The sequence below is a fragment of the Leucopleurus acutus genome (genome assembly GCF_964270905.1).
Source record: "Leucopleurus acutus genome assembly, chromosome: 5".
NCBI classification, from domain to species: domain Eukaryota; kingdom Metazoa; phylum Chordata; class Mammalia; order Artiodactyla; family Delphinidae; genus Leucopleurus; species Leucopleurus acutus.
In genome coordinates, this window is record NC_139147.1 from 27,964,030 (window position 1) to 27,982,199 (window position 18,170).

Consider the following 18,170-nt stretch of genomic DNA (forward strand, 5'->3'; position numbering starts at 1 on the left):
AACATGGGGAAACGGTTATGTTCAGTGATTAAAAGAAGAAAAGTTAAGATATAAAATTTTATATACAGTAGTAACTCAATTACAAAAATAAATCCCAAATCTGTATATAAGAATGAAAGAAAACATACCAACTTATTAAGTGATTAACTTTGGGTAGTGGAAATATGCATGATTCTTTCTTAGAGTCTACTTTTTTGAATTTTTAAATTTTCTAAAATATTTCACTTAAAATGAAAGACATTCTTCTAAAAAGCAAGGTGTCTAAACATCTGGAGAGTATCTCTCTATGGTTTCTGTAATTCTAAGCTTTCCAGGAAATTCTTCTTCTACTAAGGTTGGAACTTTATTGTGTATTTGTGAAATGTTTAGGATTTAAGTAACAAAAGGAAATAAAGAGAGACTTAGGGCCTACACTACATGCTAGGCACTTAAAAAATGATCTTAATTCATCCGACAATCACCTCCATTCTATATAAAAGAAAACTAAGGTTTAGAAAAATTAAGCAACTTATTCAAGTTTGCATAGCTAGCAAGAAGTAAAATTAATATTCAAATACCCAGGACTATTTAATCCCCAAATCTGAAGACTCTGAAATTTAGTTTCTAAGGTATACCTTTAAATGAGAAAACCCAGTAGGTGGTTACCATGATCCTAAGCAACTGACCATGAGACCAGGAACCACTGGTCAGACAGTCATGATTAATATATTCTCAGATATGCTGCAGAATTTATACAGACAATGTGGCCAACTATTGGTGCTACTCCAGAAGGTATGCCAGATAGAAAAATATTTATGCTAGCTATCATATTCCCTCAATGCCATCTTTTTTCAAGTAAAGGTGAAGCAGCAGATTGCTAGCGTATAAGATGATATCCATATGAATAAACTAATCAATCAAAATTTAAGTGCTGATTTCTACAAATTTAAATTACACATGATTAGCCGAACTAAAAAAAAAAAAAAATCATGATTCTACATTAAGCTAATTAATGCTTCCAGCTTTCTGATACCAGTTAAAAGAATGATATTTATTAACCATAATGTAGGCTCTAACAAATAAAAATCTTAATTAGCAAAAGCCCTGACAAATTATTTTTTTTATATCAGGCAAAAATGTTTCTCCCTTGTTACCTACTCCTGTGTTTTTTCTCCCTCCCTAGGGTTTCTTCTACCATCCCCCAAGAAGTAGAAATCCCAGATCTATTAAAAGAAGCATTTTTCAGGAAGTGCTTTAGAGTTAGCAGTTCCTCATCTCAAGTTTTTTAGTCTCCAGGGACATTTGCAAAATTCGAAATGATCAAAAAAGAAATCTATATTAATACGTTTTTTAATGGTAAGATGATATATAATCAAACTTTTTCAAAAAGGAAATTAAATTAAAAAATAATTTGATTACTTTGTTCATCAAAACATAATTAACAGAATACCCTATTAATTGAACATTTTGGTTAATCAAGATCTTATCATATTAAAGACATCACTGTAATTAGCAGGCTATTGTTGAGATTAAGTTCACTCAGCGGAAAATTATGTGTTGAAAAATTACATGCCCTGTTCGTTTTAGCACTCTAGGAGTGGAATCTTCAAATCCTAAAATTAGCTATCACGAAACTTGTATTAGAGTTGCTTGTGCTCACTAATAAAATAAAAAATAAATGACTATAGCAACTGAATAGTTTTGTAGTATGAAACTCTTGAAACAACATCTCTCAGAATATCATATTCATTGAAACGTAATGCAATACCAATGTGCTCAACTCACTGTTATAAAAAGACACACTTGAATACTTGAAAATTAACAATAAAGGAGGCTTATAATGACAATTTTATACAGGACACGAAATATGCATAAAGTGTTTTATAATATCATATTTATTCTACTAATAATACTCTAACCTAGCCTATCTAGTATTTTGTTAAACACAGTCCATGAAACAATGAAATTTATACCTTATATTACCAACTATTCCAATGTAGTAAGACTAAAGATGGGAGGAGGGGTTGAAAGAAAAGAAAAATAATGCTAAATTTTGTACTTCTCTTTTTTAAGTTCCAAATCAAATGACTAGTTTAGTCTATGATTATAATTTTTCATAATTCTTTAACAGGAAGATAGAAACTTTTTTTTTAAAAAGAAGCATTTTCAAAATTACAGCTGAGGAAATTACAGCCTGGCAGTTAGGTGACACCTACAATCATTCATCATGTTCAAGCGAAGCCGTCCTTTGGCCTGGTCTCTCCTGACTCCCAGACAGGTCATTCTCCTTATACTGCTAGCAAACCTCGTGAACATTGATGGGTATGTTCAGAGAGCTAAAAGAAAAATTCTTACCGACTGTAAAACTGTTTCAGGACTTTTATCTTCATGCTCATGTGATGCCTTGGTAATTATTCGAATAGTTTCTTCTTTCAAGTGCTTTGAGAAATCACTTCTTGATGGCTGCTCTAGATATTCTGGTTCTCCTGCTTGTGCTTCATGAGAAAAGAATCAATTGTATATCTAATATAAATCAGTGAGTCTATACTAAGATATATCTGTAATTTATTTCTCATTTGAAGTTATACAATAATTAATTTTACTTTACTTACTCAATTTAAAGTAATACATGCTTCAGTACACAGCACTTCCCCCAGAATTTACCAAAAGAAAGAATCAGATCTCAGAGTAGTCAAATAATTACTGAAGAAAGCACTCATTATAGTTTATGCTAAGAAATTCATAGTAAATTTCTTTGTCATGATAAGTATCAAAGTCTAACTTTGGAAAATCATGAGCATTCTACCAAAAAAAAAAGAAAAAAAAAAGAGGTGGGGGGGGTGGTTTGTACAACAATCCTGGTCTGAGTTTCTGTAGAGAGCACAGTAGCTGTTTTTCTGGACACAGTATCCTTTTTCATACTTACCTAACAAAATCCTAACCCTGAACGAACCCAACCTTCTATCTTTTCTGAACCTGTTCCTGGTAGCTGAGTGTTGTCAGAGAAAAACAATTAAAACTTGCCAAACTGGTACCAATATAAATTCAAGACTTCAAATACTACTTCTGTGAAGAACTCCTAAAGTTATATCTACTGCCTATGTTCTGAGTTCGAAACCCACAGATGCAACAATGTACTCTGAATGTCCACTGGGTATTTAACAGACTACCCCAAAATCCTTATACGACCTACAAGGCGTTATATAAATGGGTCTCTGCCTATCTCTCCAACATCGCCAGGTGTCCTTTGCCCTTTACTCAAAAAGGAACACATACCAGACTTTTTTCAGCTTATCTAATACATCAGAGAAGAGGTTTACCTTCCAACTTTTGTATCTTTCCTCATTTTCTTCCCTTTGCCTGTGTGTTCACCAATTCTCATCCCCCCCACCATCTAATAACTTCTATATATCCTTTCGTTTGAATATCACTTCCTTATGGAAGTATTCCTGATAACCCCATTTCTAAAGCAGGGTTGCTCCTCCTCAACACTACTGACATTTTGGTTCAGATGATTCTTTGGTGTGGAGGATTGTCCCGTGTACCCAGGCATCTACCCACTAGATGCCAGTTGTACTGTCTCCGCAGGTGTGACAACCAGAAATGTCTCCAGTATTGTCAAATGCTGTCTGAGGGACAAAATCACTCTCAGGTGAGAATAACTGCTCTAGAGTAAACGTATACTTTCTTTTTAATAGCACTTACCACACAATTATAACTTCATTATTTTTGTTAAGTATTTGTTTCAAGCCCATATCCCCTGCTAGACTGTAAGAATCCAAAGAGCAGTGATGCTATCTCCCTTTTGTATTGCTATTTCTTCAATACCTAGCATATAATAAGCACACAATAACTTAATGGAACAAATGAATTAATAAGCTAATGAATGGATAAAAAGAAATAAAGTACACTAAAATATTCTACAGCATTACTGGGATAGGATGAGTCCTTGCTCAATCAATTGATGGGACACGACAGGATTATTGTCAACCTTTCCAATATTTTACTAATTTAAAACTTTTCTCAAAGTGAAATATTATTCAAAAAGAAATAATGTAATTTCAACATAAATGCACGAGCATTCATTTATCCAATGAATTCTAATTAAGTGTCTAACTATGTGCCTGGCACTAGGCTAGGCACTGGGACTCTGAGTGTGAACAAAGCAGCCAGTCCCTACCCCCATGGAATTTATAGTCAACTATGGAGAAAGTTACTAACCAAAGAATCACGCATATGAATTGTGACAATATCATAATAATACATTATAGGAATAAAATGGGGCAAGGGTAATTTAGGTTATGGGATATGAGATAAACTGACTTTTTAGCTGAAGTTAAATGGATTAGGTTTGAAAATGGAAGAATGAACAGCCCATGAAATGAGCATAAGCTCAGTCCAAAAGGCACCTAGTGTGGCTGGACTATAGTATAACAAGAGGGGAGAGGTGGCAAGAGATGATGCAGATAGGGACAAAACGGAGGCCTTTGAGTCACAGAAGTTTTGAAGGGCAAAGCAAGTGAATAAACATTTTAAATACAATGGCAACATGTCAAGTTTAAAGAACATTATTCTGACCACACTGCAAAGAACAGATTAGAGAGGAAAGTAAAACTAGAAGTCAATGAAAGTACTAAAAGGTACTACAGCAATACGAGCAAGAAACAACTATTCTTTTGGATAACAGAGACAGCAAGAAAGAGAATTGGTTAGATTCAAGATGCATTTTAGACATAAAGGTTTGGAGACTGATGTGAAGATGACTTAAATTTTGGGTATGAGTGATTAGGATAATGGGAGTGAAATACACTATGACAAGGAAAACTAAAGGAAGAAATGCTTACAATGTGTGTGATAGGTAAAGAAGTTTAAAAAAGTTAAATGTCTTCATTTCTGTATTTCCTGACTTTGGACTGCAATGTTCTTTCAGTGTCCCTGTATGATAGACAAGGTTAAGAAAATCTTAACCACTACAACTCCAGCTTAGCAAGTCTTCTGCTTCTGGAAGCTTTCGTAAGTGAATTAAGTCAGCTGCTCTAGGGATTAACAGAGAGAGACTTCTTGTTGATAAAGCTTTCATTACTTGTGTTTTCCCTCTTTGTCTCTTCTCACTGTAATAGATAAAACATCAGTAGTTGATAGTAGGATGTGAGCGTAATGCAATGAGGGCCAAGAAATCCATCTGGTGTGACACTGGTCTAAGCCAGGGAAACCTGGACAATGTATGTAAATTAAGTCCTTAAGAGAAAAAGTAATTTTATCTGATCGACACAGTCAAATACACCTTAGGTCCCCAGCGTCAAGGTTTCCTTCCACATAGGGATTTGAGTCCAAAAACCTTATGTGATGCTGAATGATTCTGCCTAAATGTCATATAAAACTATTTCCTCTAGAATCTTCCCTGTGTAAATATCTTCCAGGGAACTTATTTGAGTGGTACTGTAATCACAGTAGGTAAACCTATAAGGATTCGGTTCTGGGAGTTTGGAAACAAAAACCCAAACTTCATTCCCAACATGTTTGTTGAGCATATGCCATTTTTAGTACCGAGCTAGGTATTAACAATGGTTTAAAAAAAAAAAAAAAAAAAAAGACAGAAAATTTACTCACTTTAAGGAACTCTCAACAAAATCAGATAAATGTATACTCCATTACAACACGAAGTACTGAATGCAATAACAGACTTATGCACAAGGTCCTACAGAAGCATTGTGGACCTAATACACACACTTGGAATGATGCTGCATGCTAAGAAAGGAGGAATGTCAACTGAGCTGAGTCTTGAAGGATTTGTAGAGAAAATTATCTTGATGAGAAACAAGATGATTCCAGGCAGAAGGAATAGCATATGCAAAGGCACTGTAAGGACAGATAAAAGATTAATAAAATCCTTGCTATTAATGAGCCTTTACACTGGTAATCAAGATGAAATATAACATAAATTTGGTAGTGAGAATAGACTGGGACTAGAATAGAGGAAAAAAGGTAATAATTGCTACAGGGGTAATTAGGGGGATTCATAAAGATTTGGGGATATGAGGAAAGTCTTAAAATGGATAAAATTTCAGGAATAGTGAGGATAAGAGGACATTTTCCAAATGAAGGATACTTCATGAGCAAAGCCTTAATGACAGGAAAATAACCTACAAGCAAGAATAATGGGGAATACCCTGGCTTAGACGAAACATAGAATAGTAGTCTTGAAAGAATTACAAGGGAGTCAGATTATAATAGAGGGTCTTCATAAAAAAGGAAAGAGGTTTTAGCTTCATTTTGTCAAACCAGAAGAGTAAAAAACATGTTCACTAGAACAAATAACCAAAGGAGGAAAATAAAAGGCTCTTTCCACTACCTAGACATAAGCACTATTAATATTTTTAGTATTATATATTCCAGATTTTACCTACCCAAATTTTTTTTTTTTTTTTTTGCGGTACACGGGCCTCTCATTGCTGTGGCCTCTCCCGCTGTGGAGCACAGGCTCCGGACGCACAGGCTCAGCAGCCATGGTCCACGGGGCCAGCCGCTCCGCGGCATGTGGGATCCCCCCGGACCGGGGCACGAACCCGTGTCCCCTGCATCGGCAGACGGACTCCCAACCACTGCGCCACCAGGGAAGCCCCCCAAATTTTTTTAAACAAAAAGTTATTCTGAATATACTGTTTTTAACTTAATATAACAAACATTCTTCCTGTCGATACAATTTTTACTGGTTATACCGTGTTCTTCTGTATAAAGGGCTCATACAACTAATATTTTACCATACATTTAGGCAATTTCCATTTCTTTGTTAAAAACAACATTAGGACAAAACATCTGGCTCTTTTATGCTTTTTGCACGCACAATAGTTTTTGTTCATCCTGTAACCCTATAGAAGTCTCACGCAACAGTTTTTGTTCATCCTGTATCCCTATAGAAGTCTCATCCCTGCTAGCCTATATAAATGGTAAGAGCTCAATAAACAGAGACCACGCTGTTTCCTTTATGCACTAACTGGCATTTTATATACTAACTGGTCCCACAGTTATTAAAGTGTTATTGTTCAGGCTTCAGCTTGAAATACAGCTGGTGATTACTTATGTGACATTTGTTACTCTTAATTCCTGGGAAGTCTTCTTTGGTTACCTACCTGCAGCTACAAACTCCTAAACACACTCATTTCACCGTGAATGACCAGTTCTCTGTAGAGGTATAAAATGTCCCTGTACCCGGAGTATCTTTCTAATCATTTATTTAGTTTATGGATGCTTCACTGAGATTTTTGGATGGCTATCCTCCACATAAGATATTTTCCAGCCATGTTCTATGTTGATAATAGAAATTATTCATTCACCTATTTGGCTGTTATATAAAATCCAACATTCTGAGAGTACTCAGAACTTGCTCCTTTAGTCCACCTTCATGTTGAAGTAAGGGGTTGGGAGGACCTTGGGGGTGTTCTATGCCTGTTTCCTGGTTATGGCCTTTAGCATTTTAAGAGTCAACTTGACAAGCAATTGACTTTCTGTTAAAGCATAAGGATCTGCTCTCTAATCAACTATTTAAAAAAAGAACAACAACTCATATCTTTCAGAAGTATTTTATACCTTAACTTACTAATGAGTCATACTTATTACATGCACATTTAGAACAATATTTAAAGAGTACTGCATCAAAGAATAGCAGTCCATTTTTCTTACAGAAATGTATTTAAAATCAATGATTCCCCAAAAGCAGCCTATAAAGAGCCATGCTAAGCTGGCTGCATAGAATCATCACAGAAACAATTTTAAGACTTCAGATTCCTAGGTGGCACCACAAACAGAATTCTCAGCAATGTGGGGAGTAGAGGCTTAGGAACCAAAGTTAAACCTAAAAATTATCCAGGATAGAGCTATATCTGCACAACATACTTTTAGCCTTCTTCCCTAATGTATAGTTATTTTGGCTATCCTTTTTTGTTTTTTTACATATACATCTTTACTGGAGTATAACTGCTTTACAATGTTGTGTTAGTTTCTGCTGTACAACAAAGTGAATCAGCTATACGCATACATATATCCCCATATCCCCTCCCTCTTAAGCCTCCCTCCCAATCCCACGCCTCTAGGTGGTCACAAAGCACCAAGCTGATCTCCCAGTGCTATGCAGCAGCTTCCCACTAGCTATCTATTTTACACTCCTTTTTAAGTGTAATTTTACATTCCTTTTTAAACGGTTGCATTCCCATACACTGAGGATCACCCCTAGGAGACTCATTATTGCAATTTCCATAGGGAATGAAATCAAATCAGAAAATATTCAAGGGGCATCAACCATTTGTCATTTATTATGCTAGATTCTGGAGATTTAAATAAGAACATCACCTGGTCCCTGTTTTAAAGGAACTTGAAAATATTGAGGATATTGTTCATTCTACCAGGTCTGACTCTCAGGAACCAGCTGTACTTTCCTGGAATATCAGCTTATCTTTGTCAAAAATGAGGTCATTTTTGGTTTCAGCTCCTTTCTTTCTGTTTTTAAAATCTGCGTATGTTATATATATTGTAAGGACTTCAAATAGTTTTTGAGTAAGATATGGGTAACACAAGCAAAACAGGCAAAGCTCTCTCTCCTTCAGAATAATTTGTTTTATACATACAGCCTAGAGCCATGCTGCTTAACCACAGGTACACCTCAGAATTATCTGAACATCTTTTTAAAAATATATATTCTGGACTCTTCCTCCACTGATTCTGAGCCCAGTAAATCTTAGGTGGTATGTCCTGTTTATACTCAGAAAAAGTCCCCCAGGTAATTCTGATGTATCGATATATACCGTGGTAAAGAACCGTTGGCTAAATCTCTAAACATAAGTGTTAAGGTAAGTTTTCTTTTGCACTAGGCAGGTTAGGGAGGTAGTGTGAGATGGACTAAAGAATACTTTTCTATCATTTATTATTTAGTTTCAGTAAGACAATGAATTGTGTGGGAGAAGTGATGCCTATGGATTTCTTCGTCACCTGTTAAAGAAGAGGAACAAATACTCATTTAATTAATACTATATAAATTAATATTCTTATTTGGAATATCACCCTTAAGAAATTGGATTTTAATGGTTCTTAGGTTACAGCTTTACTGAAAAGATTTGCAGGGAGAGAAAAAAAATCACTCTGATGGATTTTATAAACAGGATTTCCTTGTATTACTTCCACTAGTCACTCATAATCCTAGTGCACACCTGAGAGATTTAAACACAGGTTCTCTTTGACAGTCTGAAAGTATTATACCAAATTAAACAAATTACTTTGAAAACCGTGAGGAGAAACAGGAAAAAGATGGCATAGGCATTAAAGTAAAATTTCTCTACTTATGATAGGATGTTAAGTGATTCCAATGAACACTATAATAGATTCCCTTATTCAACTGTGGTATGTTAAATTCCCCTGTAACAGAAGATGGATTTCTTAATATGATATGTTAAGATAATGCAGTAATAGAAACCAATCTTTTAAACAATAATCTCACCCCCAAATTTATAGATTTAGAACATTCTATTTCTACTAACTCAAAATGCTATTTCTAGCAATCCTATACAGGACACAATGTTTTCTACTGAGGCAGTATTGTCACTGCTTTCTAAAAACCCAGTCTGGAAGATAACTATCATAGTAATTACATATGAATTGACCTTTCCATCTCTTTATTTTTTAGTTATTCTGGCTCCTTTCAGAAATACATCTGTACTTCTCTTCAATTTTTTTTTTTTTTAAATACTAAAGAGGGACATGAACATATATGCCCAATACCTACTGCTGAATTTTTTAAAACTTACGAAACACCATATAAAGTGTACAATAGGAAGTATTGACCAGGATAAAAAGGGTGTGGAGCATACACACATGTGGCCTTTTCATAGCGAGGGAATATAAGATGACAAATGTAAATAATGGGGAAAAGTTGGCTAGTCCTGTCAGACAGGAATATTAGTGGGGAATATGTATTAGTCTGATTTAGTAAAAATAGAATGTGTCAAGTCTCTAAATTTAGATAGTCTTGTGAGAAACAGAAAAGATGGAAAAGAGACTGTATAGAATTTAATATTTTGATGTTACAATATATAACCGAGCCGAGAATAATAGGGTTGGAGCTTAACCAATGACTGGAGCACTCACCTTCATCTGAGTGCTTAGGTGCCACTATCACGCCAATTGTGCAGCCCTGTCCTCCCACTAATAAGATAAGAAGAGCCATGTGCAACTGGAGCACTTAAAAGTTAAGCAAAGAATAACAGAGTAGCTCCATCTTGGGGCAAGTTCTAGGGAGTAATTTGGAAAGGATATGTACAGAAGACAAGGGATGAAATCACAAAGAGATGGAACTGACTCAAAAATGAAAGGAACTGTAACATAGTTACTACACTGTGATTTGAACTCAGAAACCTCTTGATATCTACTGAGCTATTTTACTTCCTACTAATATGGACAAAGTTACTATAATGAAACTGCATTGTTGTGAAACTATAGAGTTTCACCTGTTCTACACAGTGGCCCTTGATGTACAGGAAGAAAGTACAGTCCTCGTCTGGTAGAGCTCACCAGAGACTACAATGGTGGTATTCAGATATACTGTACTGCATTTCTGTATCAATATGTTGGTATCTTTGTTGGTATAATACCATTATCTTGGTCTTTTAAAAATTCTGAATCGATGTCACCTAAAATCAAGATCAAGAACTCAACTATTCAATTCATATGAGAACAAGTTCCAAGTCTGGAAAGATCTGTGCATGCCTACATCAGTCACCATACCATATTGTGGTATTACAAATCTCTCACTGAAAGAATAATTCCTTCTAAAGTTCAGATGATAATGCTGAAAACTACCTAGGTAAAGCTGCATGGGAATCTGTCTATAAAAGATGAAATTAAACAAACACCTAAAATGCTTTCTTCAAAAATAAAACACACAGATCTTACAAAAAAAGGGTGATTCAAAATGATCCACTCAGAGTTATTTAAAAAAAAAAAAAAAAAGAGAAAGAGACAAATGGGGTTAAGGAAAATATCTGTTTAATTTATCTCTTCTCATTTCCCCAACCACTAAACAGAAAGAGGACCTTTCCTACAGTACAAAATATCATCCTAAAATATTTTGACAACTTAGTGATGAAATTAATCTTAAAAAAAATCATTAGACATTGTATTTTCAGCTTTGCTAGAAGATACTTTTGTACAGTGTTATTCTTAATATTTTATTGATTTTATCACCTAATAATTGTAGAATGTTTAATATTTATATTTTTATATACTTATCTTCTCATTTGTTTTACAGATCTATACAGATTTTTGCTTGGAATATATTAAATATTTAGTTCCTGCTAATTTTGTTTTTAACTTTAAGAATTCTGAAAAAAAATCAAATAAATACTCTATATGAATTAATACTATCTACCAGTAGTGTTATTTTGCTCAAATATGAAATTATTAAGAGTTCATTCCTTTGATAACTTTAGTGAATTGGCTTGGGTTACCTGCGGTTTCACAGTTTTTCTAAGCATCTTGTCAAAAAAAGTCAATCAAAGTAGGCAGAATAGGTAGAGGGAGAGTTAGCAGAATCATCTCATTTAACTTGAAAATGATATATATGTACATACAGTGTTATCTGGCAAAGGAGTAAACTAAATTGTTGCCTTTTATTATCTCTGAGTGATGGAATTTCAGATGATTTTTACTGGAGTCTTCATATTTTAGGATAACTAAAGTTTTATGTTGTTTTTGCTTTTTCAATGAGCATATCTTATTTTTATAATAAAATATCAATAATAAACATGATATTGATAATAAAATGCAATAAAAGAGGACTAACCTGTTGTCACAGAAGACTCTGACTCTCTCAATTTCTGAGATGCTAAAAGTTTTTCCTGCAAAGCTTTCTGGGCAAGCTGTGCATCCCATTCTTCTAGTTCTTTCTCAAATCGCTGGTTGTCTTCCTCAACAAAATCTCTTAAGTCTGGTGGTAGTGTTTCTATTCCAACAAGGGCCTGCCCAGTTTCTTTATTAAACTCCTCTGCAAATCATATTTCAAAAACTATTATAAAATTAAGGATTAAAGGAAAAATGCAAAGCTCAAAATAGAAGGTGTTTCAAATGTATTTAAAGTACAAATTATTACCACTTGGTGAATCAATATTACCTATATATTAAAAGAAAACCCAAACAAATGCTCAGAAAAACAATGATGCAAATATTTGATAATCCATTATAGGTAATGTTCTCAGCTTTTACTTTTAGGCTGAAGAGTAAAAAAATGGAACAAGACATAAGGCCAAAATTGTTTGCTACTTTTCAAACAGTGACATAGTGCTACTTTTTCTATTATAAAATACCAGACGTTTGATTATTCACGAAGTAAAACCAGAAAATGAGAAGAAATAACTCATAACCTCGAAAGCTCAAAATAGAACTAAAATTCTTTTTCATCTGAAGCAGTTAAGTATAGCAATATACTTATATGCAATTTGAAAACTAATCAATCAATATAGCAAGATTTCTTTCAACATCACATAAGTAGTACTTAAAAGCGTTACTCAACCTCTACCACACACACACAAAATAAATTTTAGCTTTCAGTCATAAATGAACTGCCTAACTAGTTTTGCTAAATGGTTAAATACAAAAGGAAAGTTTATTTTTATCAGTCTCAACAAACCTTTATTAAGTGCTTTTTATATGCAAAGCCTATATTAGAATATGAGAAATAAAAAGATTAAGACACAGTATGAAATGCTCCCTGGCTTTGAGCAGACCAGAGTGAAGTGCGAAAGACAAGTCAACATACAATTCCAACACACAATAAGTGCCCAATAGAGGTATGCTATGAGAACACAAGGAGGGATACTTTGTGGCAGGTCAAGGAAAACCTGGCAGAGCAGATGACATCTGAATTGAATCCTGAGGGATGAGAAAGAATTAGGCAAAAGAAGAAAGAAATAAGATCATTACTGGCAAAAAATAAAAACAGAAAACATAAGAACATATAGATATAAATGTGTGAAATGATTTGGTGTGAGCCAAAGAAGTTCAAATATTAGTGAAGTACATAAAGTTTGAAATGGACAATGGTTATAAATGAAGCTGGAGAGACAATTAGAGGCCAGAAAATGGAGGTTTTTTATGTCAGGTTAAGGAGCTTGAATATGAGTCAATATGTGACATAGTCATTAAAGGGATTTTAACAAGGAGAAAAAAGTCTGATTTACATTTTATAATAGTTACTAAATAGTTAACTTTGAATACAAAATATATTCCAGTTTTCAGCCCTGGTCACATTACTTTTCAATTCCAGTTTTCTCACCTACAATAACCCAGCAGCATTTCCTAATCATATTCATCACACTCTTTAGTAAACTACACTTAACTAATCACACCAGAGACCAGAGTCACATAAAAGGGTTACTTATTTAAAAAATATATACCACCCTATATATTTCATATTCTTACCTTGTATTAAGAATTGTGGCTTATCATTTATGTACATTAAACAGTATGCACTGGCATTTCTATAACCACCAAAAGAGTCCCTCACTAGCTCTTCCCATGATGATTTTGTTACAGCAATATCATTGTACTTCATCCACCTGTTTTCACGATGATCAAAAATGTATGCCCAGTAGTGCCCGGCATTAGCTTGGCCTTCATGAACTAAAACAGCATGTAAGCGATAAGGAACCTAAATATGAAAAAGAAGAGTTAAACTGTAGTTATGTAGTCTATTACACCACATCCCATGAAACCCACAAACCATCTGACTGGAGGATCCCATAGGAGCATATGTTTTTTAACAAGAGTAAATTGGCTGGAATTAAAGTTTTGAAAAAATTAAACTATGAAATAAAAGAAGGCAGGGGGCGGAGAGGATAAGCAAACTAAAGACATGTAAAACAGACAGGTATGTAAATAAGATGATTTTCAAAACTTTGGAAGTATATTTGTTGATCTATTTATTTCTTTCGAATAAAGAACTTATGATGAACATTTTTATATACAGCACACGATTTGTTTAAATCTTCACCGTTATAAATTGATGGATGAGTTCAGCAAAATGGCTTATATAATAAGCCATTATATGAGCCTCAGAAGTTAAAATGTAACTGAGCCCTTTACCTTCTCCCATAATCTTTTATTTAGTTAGTTGTTTGTTTATTTATTTATTTTTGGCTGCGCGGCGTCTTTGTTGCTGCACACGGGCTTTCTCTAGTTGTGGTGAGTGGGGGACTACTCTTCATGGTGGTGCGCGGGCTTCTCATTGCGGTGGCTTCTCTTGTTGCAGAGCACGGGTTCTAGGTGCGCGGGCTTCAGTAGCTGTGGCTCACGGACTCTAGAGCGCAGGCTCAGCAGTTGTGGCGCACGGGCTTAGTTGCTCCACAGCATGTAGGATCTTCCCGGCCCAGGGCTTGAACCCGTGTCCCCTGCATTGGCAGGTGGATTCATAACCACTGCGCCATCAGGGAAGCCCCACTCCCATAATCTTAATATCGTTACACAACCATGTAATTTTCCCATAGAATTTTTTTTAAATGCTAAGCCCTTTTAGAAATTTTTGATAAATTTTATTATAAAAGAATAAAAAGGTAGGCTAATAAATACAGTATGAGAATACAACTGAATGAGGAAAATATTAATATAAAAATCTTAAAGTTCAACAATTTTATAACAAAAAGTATGAGAATTATGATAAATAACATAAAGATAAATTAAAATATGTAAATAATTTTGATAATGCTTACTAGCTCAAAATTCAACTTACTTGTATCATAGATTTGTCAGAGTACATTAGTTCAATTGTGCGATGGATTCTAGATATGCTTTCCTGCAAATCTAAGGATAGAAGATGCCATTTAATGATTAACATCAAGTATGTTTCTACTGAGACTTATAAGGTAGGGAATAAGGGTTTTCCTACCAATATGTTAGAGGAATAAGAAAAAGTTTCTAAAACTGTTCTAAAACTTACTATTCAAAATTTGTATAAAATGAAATTTAGTTCTTTATAAAAGATATAGCACAAAGGAAAAATGAAAACAAATATGGTTTATTTTAGAAATGTGCAGAGCCAATAAAACTGAACTTTGTTCAAATTTATAAAGGAAGTTTCCAATGAAAATTAAAACTAACCCCCCCTACATATTTGTATAAAACAGGACAAACTTTATTTTTTTCCTGTAGTTTATTCTTTTATTGCCCTAAATCAAGAATAAAGTTCTTTATCTTGATGAAGTTCCCCCTGTGTCAAAATATGTAACTTTGGAGCCAGAGGAAATTAGGGCACATAAGTTGAAAAGGGGAGCTATAACCTATACGAAAACCTTTAGAGTGAAATAAAATAACTTCACCACACATCACACACACACACATACATATATGTATATGTACAGAAGTAACTGAATAAAAATCCACTTTAATCACCAACTGAAATAAAGTTATGAGACTCCCATTACTCATTATTTCTACTTCCAGTAGAAATCTATCCTACAAAATTATTTAGAGGTAGGGATGTTTCACAGTTATATTGCCTATAATTGTTTTTTAAAAAGTGGAGACAACCTAAATATTTGTCAATAGGGAAATGGTTAAATTATAGTATAACCACACTATACTATGAAGCTGTTAAACAGAATCAGGAAAAAAACACCAAAGACTACAAAAGAAAATTAGGAACTTTAGACTAGGGAAAGGCCTTTTACAGCTTACGAGAAAATCCAGTAACCATAAATGAAAAGACTCCCTCCCCCAATTTAAGAAAATCTATTATTATAGAAAGAAAACAAAAGCCAACATAAAGAAAATCAAATGACAAACTGGAAAAATATTATCTGCAGCATACACTACAGGCAACAGGTTAATACCCATAACATTAAAGTTTCTATTAAGCAGTAAGAGAAAGACAAATAGTTCAATATAAAAAATGGGCAAAGGTCACCAATTTAGAGAAAAATAGAATTTCACTCATAATTAATGAAATGCAAATCAAGACACTGAAATACCATTTTCATTTCAACTATCAGACTACCACAAATTAAAAAGTGCCCAGAGCTAGGGAGAGTACTGGGAAACAGGTTCTCTCACGCAAAATTATTGGGAATGTAAACTGCCTCATTGTTTTGGGAGGGAAATTTTTAAATAGTCAAAATGTTAAGTATATACACTTTGGATCAGAAATGGCATTTTTAATATACTCAACTCACAAAGTATGCTAATATGTATGTGGAAGGCCAGCTTTATTGGTAGTTAGTAACAACATAGAAATTGAATAAATTATATCATATTCATATACTGGAATACTACGTAATAGTTTAAAAAATAATGCTAACAGCAAATATCATCAGGGATAAAAGAGAGAAAACAAATATTCCAAGGAAAATCTTTAATACCTGATGCATAGTATTATAGGTCCAAAACCTTATGACATGTCTCTCAAGTTCCTCTAACTTAAAATGGCCAGAAGTGGACTCATCATATTCCTACTTCCTCCCCCAAGGTGAGGGCCTGCTCCCCACCAGTTTGCTCATTTCCAAAGTGCATTCCATCTATGTAGTTATACATATCACTATGAACAACTAAGGGAATCATCCCTGATCCTCCCCCACCTTCCCTCTTGTCAATGACCCACATCAAAGAATATACCAAATTCATTTCTTTCCTCCCTCAATGCTACGACCTTGGTGTCAAAAGTTCTTAGCTTTCAGCCTTCTGAATGTAATCTTATGAAAACAAACACAATCTGCCAAGTCCACTATAAAATTATCCAACACCTAGCACAGTATTCAGGAAAAACTATGTGCTTAATTAATGTTTCCTAATGATTTCAAATACAAAAAATTTCCTTATATATGAAAAATACTAAGGAAACTCTTTAGTTACTAATGCTGTTAGTTACCACCACACCCTATTTACTCCCTATTAAATACAGACTGCTCTTTATTTCCATATTGTCTATAAAGCATCTAGTTGGGCATTTAAAATCTAACAAGTGATATTGTTTAGTACAAGTCCAACCTTTTGGTATAAAAAGAGTAACTCCTAGATGTTTTTTTCATAGATCAATAAAATTAGGATAAAATTAGGGAGCAATAATAGGTTATTATATTTTGACATGCAAGAAAAATTATGATAAAACTACCATAAAATATTAATATCACTTCATTTTAAGAAAAAGGAGATTTTAACAACAGTAAAGTAGGATAAAAGTAAAGGAGATAATTTCAGAATAAAGGAGAGTTCCTTCCAAGCATGGACAGATGGCAACTTAACACTAACACACACACACACACCACAGAGCACTGTCCTTATTTTTTTGATTTTACTACATGCCAGTTAAAACTCGTTATAGACTGGCACTGAGCTAATAGATCATATTTGGAAACCTACTAGAGAAGACTGAATATTAAAATTCACATTTCTAATTCTTCAACCTAAAGAAAATATTGTATCATTTGAACTCACTGCACAAACATCAAGGGAGGTACATAACTGATTAAGTACAAAATCTGACGCTGTATGATGTTTCATCAATGGAGTACCTGTGAATACCAGTTTGATATAAATTTAGAGCACTAAACCAGAAAATCAGACCATCTGTTAGGTCATTAATTAGCTAAGTAATACAGGGAAAATCTTTTGGTCTCTCTAAACCTGATATTAAGATCATAAAAAAGGAAGCCAAACTAGTTTATCTTATAGAAAACACTTTGTAGGGGAAAAAAACCTTTATTAATATTTACACATGAAACCCATAATCCATAGGTGACTTCCCTTCTCAATTCTAACATTAATTATGTCCATCTGAGGTAGAGTAGCTATGAGAAACTTCTTACCTCTGGTGTCATTTTCTATTTCTGTCCTCCAGCGATGTAAACAGCTTTCTAGCACAGAGAGTTCCTCTTCTGTTATGTGCCTTGGTGCTGGATGCATGGGCAAATCTGGAGGTATCCGAGACTGAGTGAATGGTTTGTGTATTACTGATCTCGACGAAATGGCAACTATTGATGCGGGTGATGTGCTTGGCAGTTCTGAAGAAGGAGCTCCCTGCTGGTCTGTTGTGCTGTATTTTTAAAGTACAGAATATTCATTATTAAACTTTTCAAGATGAAGCTCTGGACAATGATTATGTGCCAAACAAACAGCATTAAATTGGCTTATAATTTCAAAAAGAAAAAGTTTTCTTAAAAAAA

General features: G+C 34.1%; 1 protein-coding gene across 1 annotated transcript in view; it reads right to left on the minus strand.

The window, feature by feature from the left end:
- USP25 (ubiquitin specific peptidase 25) overlaps positions 1-18,170 on the minus strand; it is a 139,955-nt gene that overhangs the window by 31,729 nt on the left and 90,056 nt on the right. Inside the window, 5 exon segments of the mRNA XM_082840200.1 lie at positions 2,335-2,474; positions 11,807-12,007; positions 13,441-13,669; positions 14,747-14,817; positions 17,814-18,040. Coding sequence (XP_082696326.1) covers positions 2,335-2,474; positions 11,807-12,007; positions 13,441-13,669; positions 14,747-14,817; positions 17,814-18,040 — 868 coding nt within the window.